The sequence below is a fragment of the Rhinolophus hipposideros genome (assembly GCF_964194185.1).
Source record: "Rhinolophus hipposideros genome assembly, chromosome: 14".
Lineage (NCBI taxonomy): Eukaryota > Metazoa > Chordata > Mammalia > Chiroptera > Rhinolophidae > Rhinolophus > Rhinolophus hipposideros.
The window spans coordinates 36,978,034-36,995,424 of record NC_138060.1 but is presented as its reverse complement, the minus strand read 5'-3'; the positions used below and the strand labels follow the sequence as shown (position 1 = coordinate 36,995,424).

General features: G+C 38.8%; 2 protein-coding genes across 2 annotated transcripts in view; both read left to right on the top strand.

Annotated features, from left to right (window-relative positions):
• Positions 1 to 4,768, top strand: part of LOC308507679 (collagen alpha-4(VI) chain-like) — a gene marked incomplete at its 5' end in the record, with an annotated part of 91,461 nt that extends 86,693 nt beyond the window's left edge. The window contains one exon of the mRNA XM_081072950.1: positions 2,871 to 4,768. Coding sequence (XP_080929076.1) covers positions 2,871 to 3,046 — 176 coding nt within the window. The 3' untranslated portion in view covers positions 3,047 to 4,768. The remainder of the gene's footprint in view (positions 1 to 2,870) is intronic.
• Positions 3,990 to 17,391, top strand: part of COL6A5 (collagen type VI alpha 5 chain) — a 158,076-nt gene continuing 144,674 nt past the window's right edge. Inside the window, exon 1 of the mRNA XM_081072951.1 lies at positions 3,990 to 4,098. The gene's annotated coding sequence lies outside the window, so the exon portion shown is untranslated. The remainder of the gene's footprint in view (positions 4,099 to 17,391) is intronic.

Below are 17,391 nucleotides of genomic sequence, written 5' to 3'. Positions count from 1 at the left end.
CATCTTTAACTCTCTCCTGAGCTACAGACCAGTCTGTTCAGCAACCCTCCAGATGGCACCATTTCACATGCCCACAATCATCTCAAAGAAACCCAGTTAAACAAACTGGACTCCTTTTACCCATTCAAATCTTCTCCTCCTTTATTTCTTTACGGGAATGAGCCCCTAGTGGCCCAAGAATGGAAAGCCAAAACCCAAACATCACACTAGTTGTCCTCTCCTCACCTCCTGCCTCCAACTGGTGACTACATCTTGGGGGAACTTCTTCCTCAGTATCTCTCAGATCCAGCCCCCTTTCCCACATCTTCCCTCCTAATGCCTTGGCTTTCATCTAGAGTGTAATTGCAGTGTTGTCTAATTGGTCTCATTTCTTCCAAATTATCCTCCTTCCAATTCCAGTCTGAGTACCAAATTAATTTTTCTGAAATGCAAATCTGGTCATGTCATTTCTCTTCTTCTATGTTTCCCATGGTTTATAATATAATTTTCAGGTGCCTGGGTAGGCACACAGGCCTCTGTGATTAGACCTCTACAAGGGTCCTCTGGGGCCTACTGGCTGCCACTTCCCTAGATATACCTTTTGCATTATTTGCAGTTGTCTCTTATGCCCTGTTCTTTATTGCAAGTCTCCATGCCATTGCTCACCCCCACCTACCCATCTGCCTCCTCTCCAGTGTCCACCTGGATTACATCTACTCATCTTTTACTACGCAGGTCAAGTTTCACCTCGAACTAGAGTCCTTTCTGGCCCCCAGGTAGTATTAAATTTTCCTGACCTCCTTTGTGCCCCTGTATTTTATGTCAGCTGAATTCTGCCATAGCACCTGCAACCTTTCATTGCACCTACTTGTGAAGAATTAAATGATGTTATCTCTCTTCATAAAAGCCAGGAGGATTTGGGTGCAATTTTCCATTTCAGTGTTATCTCCAAAGCACACAGATCTATTTTTTTGGTTTTCTCTTCCAAATAGGGCTACATTGTAAAACATCCACCAGGAGACAGAACCAGCCCAGGCAAAATTGCAATTTCATCATAGCTATTCTTTATACCTATGCAGTTTTCTTCTTTCTCGTCCCCTTTTCTTTTCTTCAGTCCTGGATTCCATGGACTTGTTTGAGTAAAACTGATTGCTGCTGCAGGATTCTTCCAAGAAGGCATAAGTTAACACTCATGGTAAAAATAATGCAAATGTAAGATTGGGGGCTAGCAATAATTACTTGGGAGAAAACTTGTTTGCCCCCAATGCCATATCATACTGATAAAAGAATACTTAAGACTCTGAGTCTTCCTGAGTGTTGCAAAGAATGCCTTTGAGATAATTAGTTTAAAGCACTGAGAATTTGCTTATCTAAAGCTGTGCTGGACCAACTATTGGCCACAAATTTAAATAATTTGAAATGAAATAAAACTGAAAATTCAGTTCCTTGGTTGCAATATCATATTTCAGATACCCAATAGCCACATGAGCAGGGGCTACTGTATTGAAGAGCGCAGAGCTAGAACATTTTGCTCATTGCTGAAAGTTCTGCTGGACAGTGCTGCCCTAGAGAAATAATCGAGGAGAAACAGCTTCTGTTTGATTTTCTCCCAGACTATGGGCTTCTCAAGGCAAAAGCCACAAGATGTCACTAGAAAAAGTAATGATTCGTTTAAATAAGTCCTTGGCTTGTCAGTTTGGAATCAGTTTGTAATGGTAGAAGTTGGTGCCAGCTGATTGCTGAGCCCCAGATCTATTTGTTCAATCTATTAGTTGAGTGAATATGGTCAAAAGTTCGCTGTTGGAATGTTTTTCTGTTGACTCTGGTAAGTTTTTGGAGAACCATTTGCTGTGGCTCCTTCTCCTACTTGCTATCTAACAGCCCCCAGAACTGGAGTCATGCAGCAAGCCAATTCAAATGAGCCCATTCAAGATGTAGGACAATTTCTATGATCAATTATTTACCCCACTAAAAGTGCACTTTATCCCCTTGGGTCCAGCACATCTGGTCATTCCTTCAAGAAAACTAATCTGTGTTGATTATTTTAATGGGTGAGTAGGCAGCTTCCCAGGATCAAACCACAAATTTTAACTCTTGCTTTCTGAAGATAATGTCTCCTTTATTTGGGAATGCTTGGCAGGCCCAGGGGAAGCTATTTGGAGGATATCACTATTCTGTGCTACAAGACTGACTTGAAACAAAAATATTTTTTTATGATATAAAATCTGCTCTTCCTAGAAGGCAGAGGTTGCATACCTGAGAAAATTAGTGTTTTATTTAAAATTCAAGGCATCTCAGATTTTGCTCTGTTGTAACTTGTTGATTCTCAATACTATTTTCCATTTTACAAGAACATCATGTTTTTCTTTTAATAGATTTCTTTACTTCTTGGGCAAGTTTCAGGGTAGAATAAATAATAAATAAGCTGGATTTGCTTAGGCCATTAGCAGTACTGGACGGTTTTGGGATTAGGCAAGGGATTAAGATGGTTTGAAAAAAGAGGGAAATAAGTATAATAAGCAAGTAAGAGGTTCTCAGGATCAGAAAGATTTATTTATTTATTCACTCACTCACTTATTTATACACTATCTGGTGTCTCTGCCATATGTTAAGTGTTGTGCAAAATAGTAGCTATAACAGTATTGCACCATTCACATGTTATGTGACATCTTGCAACAAGCCTATGCTATAGGTCTTTTATTATTTTTTTATTGCTTTTATGGTTGAGAAAACTGAGGCTCAGAGAGGTTAAGTTACTTGCTGCGGGTCACACAGCCAGTTGGTGGTGAGGCTATCTGATTTATTTCCAGGTCGATGACACCAAACCATTGCTCCTTTCCTCTCATGCTCATGCAGAAAATTCATCTCTCTCTGCATTTGTTTTACGGCAGCTCCTTGTTTTATGGATCCAATGGGAGGCGAGTGCCAGGATTACATCCTGAAATGGTACTATAACAAGAAGGAGCAGGCTTGCCAACAGTTCTGGTATGGCAGCTGTGGGGGCAATGCCAATCGGTTTGAAACCAAGGAAGAATGTGAGCATTGGTGTGTCCCAACACCCCTATAACGTCCGACAGAACCTCATTACTGCTTCCTCTGTTTCAATAGCTGATGAAACCAAGATACCCTTTCCTGAGACTGTGCCACACAGCTTGTCAGTGGTGAAGCCCCCTCTAGAATCTCAGAGGTCGGATTCCTGACGCCCGGAATTTTTTCCTACCTGTGAATGCTTGGGGCAAATGATTTGTGAATTGAAAAGGACTTCATGTTAGTAGTTTAAAAAAGTAACTGAAACTTCCCTGAAAGTTGCTTAAATGATTTAATGATTTAGAACTGAATGAAAAAAAAATTTAAACTTGACCTAGAAAATAACTTTTTTTTTTTTTTTTTGTGGTTATGTAGCAAAAGAAAAATCAGTGTAAGCAAGTGAGTAAAACCTAATTAGGAAGTGAGTTGAAACTTGATTTCTTTTTTTACCATAAGAATCTGGAAGTATTAGTCAAAACAGGGGTCTGGAAAAAGGGACATCTGATGTGAAATTTCATCCTTACGACCTAGTGTGAAAATAAAGGTATTCTCAATGCAATCATTTGGTGTGAGACTGCATGTGATACCTGCTCACTGCCGTCGGTGCAGTACTTTGTGACATAGCAGTTGATGGAGGGGAAACAGCAGTTGGCGTTGCCATGGGACTGATTCTTTATCATCAATTTCAGTGACTCTTGCCCTTGGAAATTTGGTGACTCAACCGTTAAGGCTGACGTTGTCATTGAAAATATGAAACGAAGGGTCTTGGTTCACCCTGGATGAACATTTTGCAATATGAGTATTGAAGATAATTGTGATTTTGTGAGATCTTTCCTCTGGCTCACAGCTCTGTTCTCCAGGCCTCTGACCTTGGGCCCAGGTTCAGGGCAGAACTGGGCACTGCATACAATTCTGGAGCTGCTGGGTACTGAGGGTGCCTGGCACAGGTCCTCTGCAGGATTACATATTACTCTGCTTGGGCGGCCATAACAGATTGCCACAGACTGGTGGGGCTTAAACAACAGAAATTTATTTCTCACAGTTTTGGAGGCTGGAAGTCCAAGATCAAGGTGCCGGCTTGTTTGGTTTCTGGTAAGAGCTCTCTTCCTGTCTTGCAGACAGCTGTCCTCTTGTTATCCTCAAATAGCCTTTCCTCTGTGGAGAGTGAAAGAAGGAGGGAGGGAGACTGAGAGAGGGAGAACAAGAGAGTGAGAGTGAGAGCAAGAGAGGAAGGGGCGGGGAGAGACAGAAAGAGAGAGAGAGTTCCCTGGTGTCTCTTCTTATGAGGACACTAATCTTATAGGTTTAGGGACCTATCCTTATCCTTATTTAACCTCAGTTGCCTCCTGAAGGCCATGTCTCCAAATTCAGTCATATTGAGGGTAGGGCTTCCACATAGGAATTTGGGGTGTGGGACATAAACATTCAGTCTAATATAGACCACAGGCAGCTGGTGATTGCCCCCAGGGACCCAGAGTGGAGCTTGCTTCCTGGCAATTTCCTGTTCAGTAATGAAAGTTGTGATTTCTAGAATTTTTTTTGTTCCTCTTCTCAAGCCCAATGACACTGCAGATGGGATAGGAAGCAGCTTTATATAAAATCATAGAAACATTAAAATTTTTATATTATGACAATTATTTTATCTGATCACAAAGGGATCACTGTGTGTTTATGGTAGCAAATTTGTAAACTTGTATTTAAATTTGTAAATTTGCAGAAACATGCACGGAAGAAATAAAGATCACTGATAATCTTTTCTCCCAAAGGTAACCATTTTGCTATAATGCAGGGTTTTTTCTAATGCCTGGGATACTGTTTTTCCCCTTCATTAACACACTGCAATGTAACCAATTTTCGCTAAAGCATTTTCATGATGGAATGAAACGGCAGTTGTTTCATCTTGCTTGGCAGAGGTGTGTGTATGCGTGTCTTTTTTTAAGGCATAACCTCATTTGCTTGGTCATGGAGGAGCCTATCTTTCCTGACGATGGTATATGATTTGATAGTGTTTTCTACTTCTTACTCCCACTCCTGTGTCCAGGAACTGGGAACATAAAGGCAAAGACAAAGTGTTGGAATAACCCTTCCATGGAACTCCTCTGATGCTGGCAGAAAGTCTACTTGAAAAACCCTGAAGTACAAAGACAATCCGACCAAGGGGCATAAACACTGTCTATTGTTTTAGATAGCATTCATCCCCACACCTGTCTGCATAGTTTATAAAGCACTTTCCCACAGTATCTCCTGTATTTCCCCACTCCCACCACCGAATTTCTGATAATGGCGTTGTTCTTCCAAGTTTTTCTCATTGTTCTATGTTCTATCCATCCATGCTTGATGCCCTTGGTGATACTTCTGTGGGCAATGCCTTTTTATTTGTTTGAAAAATATTTAATAGGCATCTACTATCTACTATCTACCAGATCCATTATCTGTGTGAAAATCCAGTTCATGTCTCTGGCCTCCGTGAAAACTTCTCTGACTATGCCCTTTCAAGAAAGAATTGGTTATTATCTCCTCTAGGCTGCCGGTACACACTTCTCTTTTTGCCATTTCCCCATCGTATTTACACAATTTGTCCCTTAGTCTCCTTAGACAGTGAGCCTTTTTACTTTGGAATTGTCTGCCCTGCACAGGGCCTGATGCATTTCCTTTTGGTTCTCATTTTTTAACTCTCTGCCTGCCTGTTTTCAAAGACTGTTAGACATGTCCCCTAACAGTGGTTGACATTTTCTTTCCTTCCATATCTCTTGCTCTAGAAAAACTTTCTTTTTGTAGATGTTCTGCATTTGTTTCAGATCAGACACCAAGGTATCAGTGCTCCATTAGCCAAGTGGAAAAAGGTGCATGTGTTTTTAATTTCTCTCTTAGATCTGTCATCTCAATTATCGCGACGCATGGCTCCGGGGATACTAATTTTTCTGATGAAGAAAGTAAGATGAAAAAAGGTCAAGTGACATCAAATCTCATGCAACGAATCAGTTGGTAGTCTAAAATTAGAATTAAAATATGTTTGTAATTGATTTGGCATCTGCTTGGTTTATTTTGCAAAGCTTAAGGGTTTTAATTATTGCTTGAATTGATTGCTTTGTACTTTTAAGCATGTAGTGGATTTTATTGATTCTAGAAAATTGGAGGGTTTAAGATTACTAGGCTCAGAATTTGCATCCCAGCCATCTAACAAAATGTATAAATGAATGCAAAGATTTGTCCTGAGCTCTCCTGAGTGGGGCTCATGCTAACTGGGCACTTTCCCAGGGTTTCTCCTTTGTTTCATACAGCTGGGGATTACCTGTTGGAATTATGGTGCTATAGGAAATACCAATGAATTCAGCATTTGGTTTCTTCCCTGGTGACCTTATGCAAGTTTCCATGCATTTTTTTCTGGGCTTCCGTTTTTTTTTCTGGCTGAGGAGACTGGACATGAGAGAAACATCACTTGAACCTCTACATTCTCTCTAAATTCTGCATGCAAACTAACTCATTCTTTCTTTAGCTCATCTCTTGTCTTACGCAGTTAAAAGAAGGAAACCTAGCTGAGGACAATAAAACCACTCACCTGAGCCCAACCCAAATTACTGACCCAGAGAATAATGAACGAAACAAATAGCTGTTCAAAAACACTGAGTTTGGGAGTGACTAATATTTGACAGAAGTTGTGGCTGGGCTGGCTCATGTGTCCATCGGTCAGTCGGCTGGCCTATGGTCAGCTCCTAATGATAAAAAATTATATATTTGTATGCACCTAATAACATAGCCTCAAAATATATAAAAAGTCAATGCAGTTAGGTTAGAGAAAGCATTTAGAAGCAGAAGAATTGGAAAGGAAGAAGTAATCAATCTCTGTTTGTAGATAACATGAATGTACATCTGGTAAAACAAAAAGCTCTAAGAGAACAGTGATGTTTCAGATAGAGCCTCCTCCACCAGCCTGGATCTGGCAGCAAGCAGGACACTGCTTACTGTGGTGGACGTGAAGTATGATTGAGAAAGAACCCTTTGTTGTAAGCCACTGAGATTTGAGGGTCATTACTGTAGCATTACCAAGCCTAACCCCTGTGATACAGAGAGAGAGAGCAATGGGGGCTCTAGGACATGGCTTTGGGAGTGAAAAAAACATTTTGGCATTTTCTGTTAAAACTAAAAATACAAATGCCCTAAACTGGCAATTTTACTTCTAAGCATATGTCCTGGAAACCCATGTGCATGATCTCAGGAAACCTACCCATTCATGAGCAATGTTCAAGCAGCAATTTTTAAAACCCTTAAGTCTTGAACAATCCACATGTCCATTAATAGTGAAATGGGTGCATATGCTCTGTTGCATTAAAACAAGGTACACAACAATGGAAATGAATTCAGCTGATGTTATCTTCAGATGACCCTTGATTCAGGAAAGTAAAACATATTCTATGTTGGCCTGAGTTAACCTCCTTCTTTGGAAGTGACAGTGGATTCTTCATTATACACTTTTGAGCGGCCACATTTTAAAAACATGATTTTTTTCATTCATCAAAACACAGCAATTACACCAGAATCCCTTCTATTAGGTAAAAATCCCCCCAGATTTGGTCCTGGTCCTGATTTCTTCGTTTTTAATTTTTTATAAACTTTTAAATTTATTTTTTAAGTGTGTTTTTCCAGGACCCATCAGCTCCAAGTCAAGTAGTTATTTCAATCTAGTTGTAGAGGGCACAGCTCACAGTGGCCCATGTGGGGACTGGACTGGCAACCTTGTTGTTAAGAGCACCGCACTCTAACCAACTGAGCTAACCAGCCGCGCCCCTGGTCTTGATTTCTTAATCACTTTCCTCAGAGGAAACTAAAGAGTGAAGTCAGAATGTTCAATCTCATTTGAATCTCCCAACCCTTTAGAAATGCCTTAGTTTGCACTCTTAGAAGTGAATAGGGGCTTAGAGAGAAACTTAATAGAGTAGAGGTAGGAAGTAACATCTAATTCAAAAATTTTTACTGAGCACTTACTGAATTGTTATATGCTAAGAACTCTCCATTAGCTTGGGTACATCAGTGAAGAATAAAGAAAAAAAATCCTTTCCCTCATCTCCTCGGTTTCCACTTTTTTTTGGTGTGTAGAGAGAGCACCTGAAATGTACCCTCTTAACAAATTTCCAGTATACAATATGGTACTATTAACTGCAGTCATCATGCTGTATATTATATCTCTAGATTTATTCATCCTACGTAATTGCAACTTTGTACCCTTTGATCAACATCTCTGCATTTCCCCCACTTCCTTGCCCTTGGTGACCACTGTTCTACTTTCTGTTTCCAAGTATTTGATGTTTTCAGATTCCACATGTAAGTGAAATCATAAATTATTCTTCTTTCTGTCTGGCTTATTTCCCCATTGTAATGTTCTTCAGTTTTATCCATGTTGTTGTAAGTGGAAGGATATTCATCTTTTTTAAAGCAGAATATTCCATTGTGTGTATATATATATATATATATATATTATATATTATATTACATATTATATATATATATTACATATATATATATATATTATATATTACATTACATATATATATGTATACATATTAATAATAGCTTCTTTATCTATTCACCTGTCAATGGGCTTAGGTTGTTTCTACATCTTAGTTATTGTGACTAATGCTACAGTGAACATGGGAGCACAGATATTTCTTTAAGATACTGATTTCAATTCCTTTGGACATATACCCAGAAGTGGCATTGCTGGATCATATGGTAGTTCTATTTTTAATTTTTTGAGGAACCTCCATACTATTTTCCATAATGACTGTACCAAGTTACATTCCCACCAACAGTGAACAACAGTTTACTTTCCTCCACATCTTCACCAACATTTGTTATCTCTTGCCTTTTTGATAATAGCCATCCTAACAGGTATGAGGTAATATCTCACTGTGGTTTTGATTATCATTTCCCTGATGGTTAGTGATATTCAGCACCTTTTCATGTACTCGGCCATTTGAATGTCTAGAAAAATGCCTGCTCAGATCCTTTGCTTGTTTTTCAATCTGGTGGTTTGTTTTTTGCTATTGAGTTGTATGAATTCCTTATATATTTTAGATATTAAACCCTTATTGTATATATGGTTTGCAAATATTCTCTCCCATTTGGTAGGTTGCCGTTTCATTTTGTTGATTGTTTCCTTTGCTGTGCAGAAGTTTTTTAGTTTGATGTAGTTTCCCTTGTTTATTTTTGCTTTGCTTTTGTTGCCTGATTTTTTGGTGTCATTTTCAAAAAACCATCGCCAGTCAGCAAGATGGCAGAGTAGGAGATACCAGCCTTCATCTCCCCACAGGAAAAAATAACAATTAGACAGCTTTTCATAAATGAAAATAACCCTGGGAGGGCTTGAGAGTGTTAGAGGAAGTAGTTGAGGCGATGTGACCACGAGTTGACCCTTTAAGACCTGAACCTGGGCAATTAGAGGCTCCTCACCTCCTACTCTGTACTTACAATGTATGCTCTCCCCATAGTTCCCACAATGGAAGCCATTTTCAAGGACATAGCCTTGAGAGAGCAATGTATTTTTGAGACCATGTGGACACCAAAATGACCGAATCCAGTTAAGACTTCTCTATGTAAAATTTTAAGATTTGGCGGGCAGGTGTGGACATCTACCCGTCTTATGGCCGCCCAAGACAAGCCTCTTAAGTCAGTTCCCTTGCTTATGAAAACCACCATCTACCAAGCTGGAGTGCTCTGCTTCTTTCTTCAGTCTCTCCTTGCCCTCCATGTACAGGGGTCAGTTTGTGAACCAACAAAGTCCAATTAAGAATCAATAGTAACACAGTGCAGTAAAAATGGAGAACAACTCCACAGAAAAGATCATGGGGAGATTGCCTTAGCTGAGATGTCTGGAGACTAAGAAGAAACGAGAAGAACAGGGGCTGTCAGGGTCAGCCATGCAGAAGGTGTCATCTGCTACCAGCTCCCTAGCAGCCTGCTGTGGTAGGACTCTGGTAGCCTTTGCCACTGAGGCCCTCACAGCCCCAGAGACAGCTGCAGATTTCTCACAGCTTTCACAGCAAAGGACCACATAACGTTCATAGGCATAGACCCCAGCTGCCTGTTCCACAGAAGTTACCGATAGCTTTTGCCACTGATGTATGAACAGCCACGGCTACCATGGACCCCCCAGAAGGAAGATGCTGCTGCACAGCTCCCTTCTAGAAGGAGCTGCTGTCGTGCTGCCCTGGGTTGAGGACTGCCAGCCCCCGCTATCTCCATGTACATCCTAGATCCCAGAGCTATGGCTTCTCCACATGTGCCTGCACTTCAGATCTTGGCTCCATGTGCACCTGCTTTCCAGACTCTGGCCCCATGGTTGCTCTGAATCATGAAGAAATAGAAAATATGAACAGACCAATAACAAGTAAGGAGATTGAATTAGTCATCAAAAATCCCCCAAGAAAGAAAAGCCCATGTTTCATGTCAGTCTTAATATATGGATAGTGGTGCTATCTGTCTAGAAACACCTTGGGGCAACCACCTGGGCCAATACTACTGGAGGTGAGCCCCCACAGTCATGTCTCTGACTGGAACCAATGCTGTGGCTGGATTGGCCCTTGTGGTTGTTATTATGATTGCAAGATGCACCTCAGCAACAACTGTAAGGAAACTTTGTAAAAATAATTACAAAAAATAAAAATAAAAAAAGAAGAAGAAGAAAAAAAATAAAGTTTTGCTCACAAGTCCTGGGGGCACACAATATCACAATATGCCTGGGGCCACTTAGTGAGGTTACCTAGGTGGGGGGAGGGAAGAGAACTTGGGGTTCTGCCTTTATTAGGGTTGAAATGTGGGGTTGAATGTGGGGTTGAATTAGGGTTGAATGTAGGGTTTTACAGGTTCACTCTGTATTGGTGAATTTAAAACATGAGAGTGAGATTTAAAGCACAGGATGGGAAACCAGAATAACTAAAATGGTCAGTTATCTAGGTCACCCAGGGTTTTCTCAAAAGAAAACTTCATGGGTGTGGAAGCCTGGCTCTTTATCTAGCTGTGTAGCTTGCAATGTGTTTATTTGAGATGGATGTGATTGATGTGGCTGCCTCAGAAATCAGAAGTATAAAGTCAAGCACTATATTCCAATCGAAAAGCTCATTGTCAACATCTACACCACAGCCCAGAACTAGATGTCTTCAGTGATGAATTCTACCACACATTTAAAGAATTAACACAGTCTTTCTCAAACTCTTCCAAAAAATTGATGCGGAGGAAACACTTCCAAACACAACCAAATAATTTTACGAAGCCAACATTACCCTGTTACCAAAGCCAGATAAGGACGCTAAAGAAAAGGAAACAGCAGGCCAATATCCCTGATAAATATAGAGGCAAAAACGTTTAACAAAAAGCTAGCAAATCAAATTCAACAGCACGTTAAATGGATCATATACCATGATCAAGTGGGATTTATCCCTGGGCTGCAAGGATGATTAAACATACGTAAACCAATCAGTGTGCTACACCACATTAACAGAATGAAGGATTAAAATGGCATGATCATCACAATAGATACAGAAAAAGCATCTGACAAAATTCAACATTCTTTCATGACAAAAACTCTTAACAAATGGGGTATAGAAGAAACATACCTCAACGTATTAAGGCCATGCACAACAAACGCATGGCTAACATGATACTCAGTGGTGAAAGGCTAAGAGATTTTCTGCTAAGATCAGAAACAAGACAGGAATGCCCACTCTCCCCACTGCTATTCAACCCAGTACTGGATATATTAGCCAGAGAAATTAGGCAAAAAAATAAATAAATAAAATAGAAAATAAAAGGTATCCAAGTCAGAAAGGAAGAAATAAAATTGCCTCGGTTTGCAGAGGACATGACGTTATATATATACAGAAAACCCTGAAAACGTGGAGACTCCACTAAAAAACTAATAAATTCAGTAAAGTTGCAGGATGCAAAGTTAACGTACAAAAACCAATTGCATTTTATACACTAAAAACAAGCTGTTGGAAAGAAAAATTTAGAAAGCAATTGCATTTACAATAGCATAAAAAATACTTAGGAATAAATTTAACCAAGGATGTGAAAGACCTGTACAGTGAAAATCATAAGAAATTGAAGATAATACAAATAAAAAGATATCAACTATTCTTGGATTGGAAGACCTTAATCTATTTAACTAGTCTCTTGTGGACAGATGAATTGGTAACTTCCAGTTTTTAGTCAGTACATACAAGTTGAAGACTGATATTAAAGATACTGTTACATAGGCCCTTACGAAACAGACGGACACCAGCCATACCAATGGGCCGTCCCAATGGCTGAGTATCAGCTTTGATTGCATGATGTCTTAGAAAATCTTGATAAATAAGTTCACTAGCAATAAGATTGCTGCAGCAAATGAGGTGTGCATTTTAAATTTTGATAAATCTTGCCAAATAGCTCTCCAAATAGTGTCACTAATTTAAACTCCCACCTATGGTATGAGTTCCCACTTCCTCATACATTTATTAGCATTGGTTTCATCAAATTTCAAAATTTTGAGAAATCTATTAAACATGGTAACTTTTTTGTAGTTCTTTAGTTATAAATATGGTGAACAAAGGAACCAAAATAGCCCTCACCTTTTTGGGAGGGCTATTTTGGTTTCTTTGTTCTGGAAACTTCCTATTATACCCTTTAAATCAAATTTTCTAGTGAGTTGATTATCTTTTACTTGCTGATTTTGGGATCTCTTTGCAAGGAAAGAAAATTGTCTGTCATGTGCATAACTTTTCAGTTCACCATTAGTATTTAGATCTTTTTAAATAAAGATATATGATATTATATGTATATATATATGTGTATATATATTTACCAATGATTCAATTTACCAATCATTTCCTTTTCAGCTTCTTCTTCTTCTTCTTCTTTTTTTTTTTTGTATTTTTTGGTGTCTTTTCTCCTGGATTATAAGAAAACAAAATTTTACACATGATATTTGCAACTATTATTTCCCATAGCAGCAAGAGCGCCTTCCAAATGTGTACCTCCCCAGGACTCTCCAAAATTGGCAGTGGGAAGAGAGTCTCCTAGCTGAGGGAACAACTGACAAACAAACCAAACTTTGTCCCTTGAGTTTTCACTTCCTTTCTTACTGCCTCTTTTCCTCACTGCCATTACTACCACATTGTCTTTTTGGGTTTCAGCCTTTCCAACCCTATTTTACCATGCAGTTTGGGAAGCTGAAAACTCAATTTCCCAGACTCCTACGTAGCCAGGGAGGTCGTGCAGCTCAGTTACTGCTAATGAAAAGTATGTCTGTAGGAGCCTGCTGGTGCTGCCTTTTCAGCTTTCTAATTTTTTTCATCTAGAAGGTGGACATGAGGCCAGAGATGCAGAAGCCTTTGGTAAGGATGACAGAAAATTGGAAAAAGTCTGGAGTCTTGATGTATAGACTTTAGACCTACCTGCCCTGGACTCCCTATCCTGGACTTCGTGTCATGTGGAGACACATTCCTTATTTGTTTGAGCTATTGTTTATCAGGCTTTCTGGAAACAGCAACCAAACAGGACCCTAACTGATACATAGGCATTCAACGCTCCTCCTTTAAATCTTTAGTTCAAGTGTAGATAAGTTCCTTATCTCTTGTGCTTTAGTCAAAACTCTTGGCTATAAGTGACAGAAGTGAAACACAAACGAATTACCAATTAGTTAAGGCAATAAGAAGAATTAATTGGCTCATGCATCCCTTCGAAGTAATGGATACAGTTGGGTTTCTGGAACCAGAGCCTCAAACACTGACTAAGCTGCATATTCCTATCTTTAAATCTGTTTCTTTCAATTCCAGTGTTTCAGACCGATTCTTTCTAGGAGTCTTAACCATCAACCCAACAGCTCCTTGGTCACATGTTACCATATAAAAACACCAGAAAATAAGGATCTTCCTCTTGTTTTGTGATATTGGCACACTTGCCACAGAGTGCTGGGGACTTTCTTACTCCAAGGTCCCCTTCACCTGGTGGATGTCATCCATAATCTACCACTAGGAAACTTCTTTTTGACGCTCTGACTCAATATAGTCAAAATTGGAGTCTCCCTGCATGCTACGTTGATAGCCCCTTCCAGTCTGGATTTCCAGTCAGAAAGACCTCTACTTTCTGGCTGACACATACAAGAGGGTAGCTTTTGTTTTGAAATATTGTCAGCATATATTAATAAAATATAAGCATCCCTATCACTGTAGCTACATATCTAGGTAGGAGGAAAGGAGAAAAACATGTTGTTGTCTCATGGGTCTCCCCCCATTCCCACTCCAAATAATGTGAGAATGTACTTTTCTAAGGAAAAGAAGAAGATAAAATGCAAACCATTTGCGATCAATTAACTAATGCTCAAGAGGACTAGAAAGAGTTCCGTGAGTCATAGTGTGATTTTTGGATTGTGGTTGGATTCAGGACAGCGAAAGAGTGGTTGGGTTTCAAGAATTTCTCTACCATTGTTTTATATAGAATGAGGCCAAAGTAAAAAGACAGAAAGTAAAGCTTCACTACAAATTTATCCTAATTTATGAAATAAGTTGCTTTATGCAAAAGGAGGTGGTAGAAGACTTCCAGTTAACATTAGCAGAATAGAGATAAAGCAACCTTATTTTCCTGTCTGAAACAACAGAAAAACAGCAAAGAGAAGAAAATCCCAAACCGTGATCCATAAAGAATAGCTGCCAAATGCAGTGAAGTCCAGATAATTCTATTTTAAATTGCAACCTGCTTATCCCCTACCACTCCTGAGCTTCCTTTTGGCCTACCAAGCATTTATCATCTTTTATCATACTATATAAATTATACCAACTTATAACATATTTTATTGTCTGCTGCCCTTTCCTCTTTCTCCTTGATAACAAATTCTACAAGGGCAGGGTTTTTTTTGCCTCTTTTGTTCACTGATGTATTTCAAAGTGTTAGAATAGTGCCTGGAAATGGTGACCACTAAATAAATTTGTTGAATGGATGAAGATGCTTCTGATGAACCTAGAGGTACATAGAATGCACCATGAGTAGGCGGTATAATGAGATTACCAACTGGCCATTCCTCATCTTGGAGTAAACGGTTTTCTAGAATTCCCTTGAGCCCCATTTGATGCTAAGAAGTAGTAAGACACTTCAGGTTTAAAGAAGAATAGCAGACAGGACATCTCATGAGACACAAACTGCTGAGTGGCAGTGGAGAGGACAGGGTGTTGTTGGAGGACAGGGTCATTTAAAGAGAAGGAAGCACAAAATCACCGCACGAAGAATCTGATTTTGGCTTCATTGAGAGCTGTGTATGACTCCTGATAGCTGAGACAATGGAGAAAAGCCCTAAAGCAGATAGTTGGTGGGAGAATGTTTCACAACAATAGATATAAATCCTAACTGCCAGTTGGACCGGCTCACCCAGTCTCATGTCTGTTACCATACGCTATCCTTTAGCAAGTAGCTGACCAAGAAAGACAGGCTCCCATGAAAAGGTGAACAATAATCACAAAGAAACTAGCTGGGAACTATGAGAAAAAAACTAAAAATTGAAAAATTCATTATAACAAGAATAACAGAATAATGATTTTACAAAGCAGAAGAAAATAGAACAAACACTTTCCTTGAAATCAAATAAAGAAGATGAATTAAAGGAAAGATGGCACTTTTGTACCCAGAGCTCACAGAAGCAAGGGTACAAAGAAAGTAAGAAAAAATAATGCTAAAAAAAGAAGAAAAAAATGAGTTGGAAGAGCTCAGGAAAAAAAATTAAAAGGGTGACTAAAGCCACTATATATGATGATAGCCATATTCGAAGCAGTAAAAAATGGAGCAATACTAAAAATACAGTCAAAGATATAAAAAATAGTTTTTCAGGAAACTGTAAAAAATAAAATAGAAAGGAAAAAAAGGAGTTTAAAAGGATTAGAGAGAATATAATAGAAAGATACCAAAAGATTTTCCTTATACATAATTGTGTTCTTGAATTAGAGTAGAGAACAAAGTTGGAAGATGTAAATCCAGAATACTTTCCTAAAACACAAACAATTAAGCAATTCTCAGGCCTATTCCAGTGACTATGACTAACAAATGATCCCCAAATCTAATGATGTAGACACTGTTTCTTATGCTCACAGATTCTGTGAATCATGAATATGGACTGGGCACATTGGGGAGGGCTTGGCTCTGCTCCACAGTGTCTAGAATCTCAGCTGGAAGATGTTTTGCCCTAGCTTTGGAAACCATGCAGCCATCATTTCCACTGCATTTTGTTTATCAAGGCAATAACAAAACAGGTTCAAGGAGAAGGGAAATACACTGTATCACTTGATGGGAGTACAGAGCGGCAAGATTTTGGAAAAGCAATTGAGACTGAAAATATTGCTGTGGCCAGTTTTGGAAAACTAAGAAAATTATCTTTTAAATTTTCAAATTTAATGACATTGCATGTTAATATTTTCTTAGGGTTCCTACACCTCTATTTAACTATGGTTATGTCTCATGTTTTATTTTTGTGACAGATTGTTTTCTTAATCACATATTCTTTTCCCTTCTCCTCATCCTCCAAATAATTGTATCTATTTAAATGAGATCATTGTTCAGTGTTTATATTACTCTGATTACGTAAATATTTTTTCCTAGCAGAGCCATATCTTGTACATTTCATGCAAGTTATTGTTTTCATTGAGAGCAATAGTCATCTCTATTTTTTGTTTTGTTTTGCTAGCCATTTATACGTGCATTACTATTTCATTGCCAAATGCTGTGAGAAGTGTAACTATCCCCTCAATCCATTCAAACACATTAGCTATCCTATCAGCTTTCTCTCTTTACATCTCTTGTGGAGCCCTCTACCCTTCTGCTTTAGTTGGGACTGGTTGCTCTTGCTGCATAGCTGTCACCCTGAATTGTAGGGGAGAAACTGGAGAGTTATGACTGTCAAAACTCAGGACAGTGATGGGTGTTTGGATTACACCGGTACATGCACTTATCAAAGCTAGCGAATGTACACCAAATTTGTGTATTTAATGGTATATTTTTGACATTTCATATCAAAAAAACAAAAACACAAGCAAATATTAAACTCTAGTTAATGGTACATTGATTGACGTATTCAGGAGAAAATATACTGATGTCTGCGACTTTGAAATGCATCCAAAAATAAGATGACTAGATGGATGGATGGGTAAGAGGATGGATAAATATGTATTAAAACAAGTAGAATAAGATGTTAATGGTAGAATCTAGGTAGAGGATATACTGTAAAATTCACTGTAAAAGTCTTTCAACTTTGCTATATGTTTAATGATTTTCATAATGAAATGTTGGAGGAAAAAAGAGTGGAGACAGTAAAATAAGTTAGTGAGTCTTGCAATGGTCTAAACATGAGCTCAAGATAAATGTATCCAC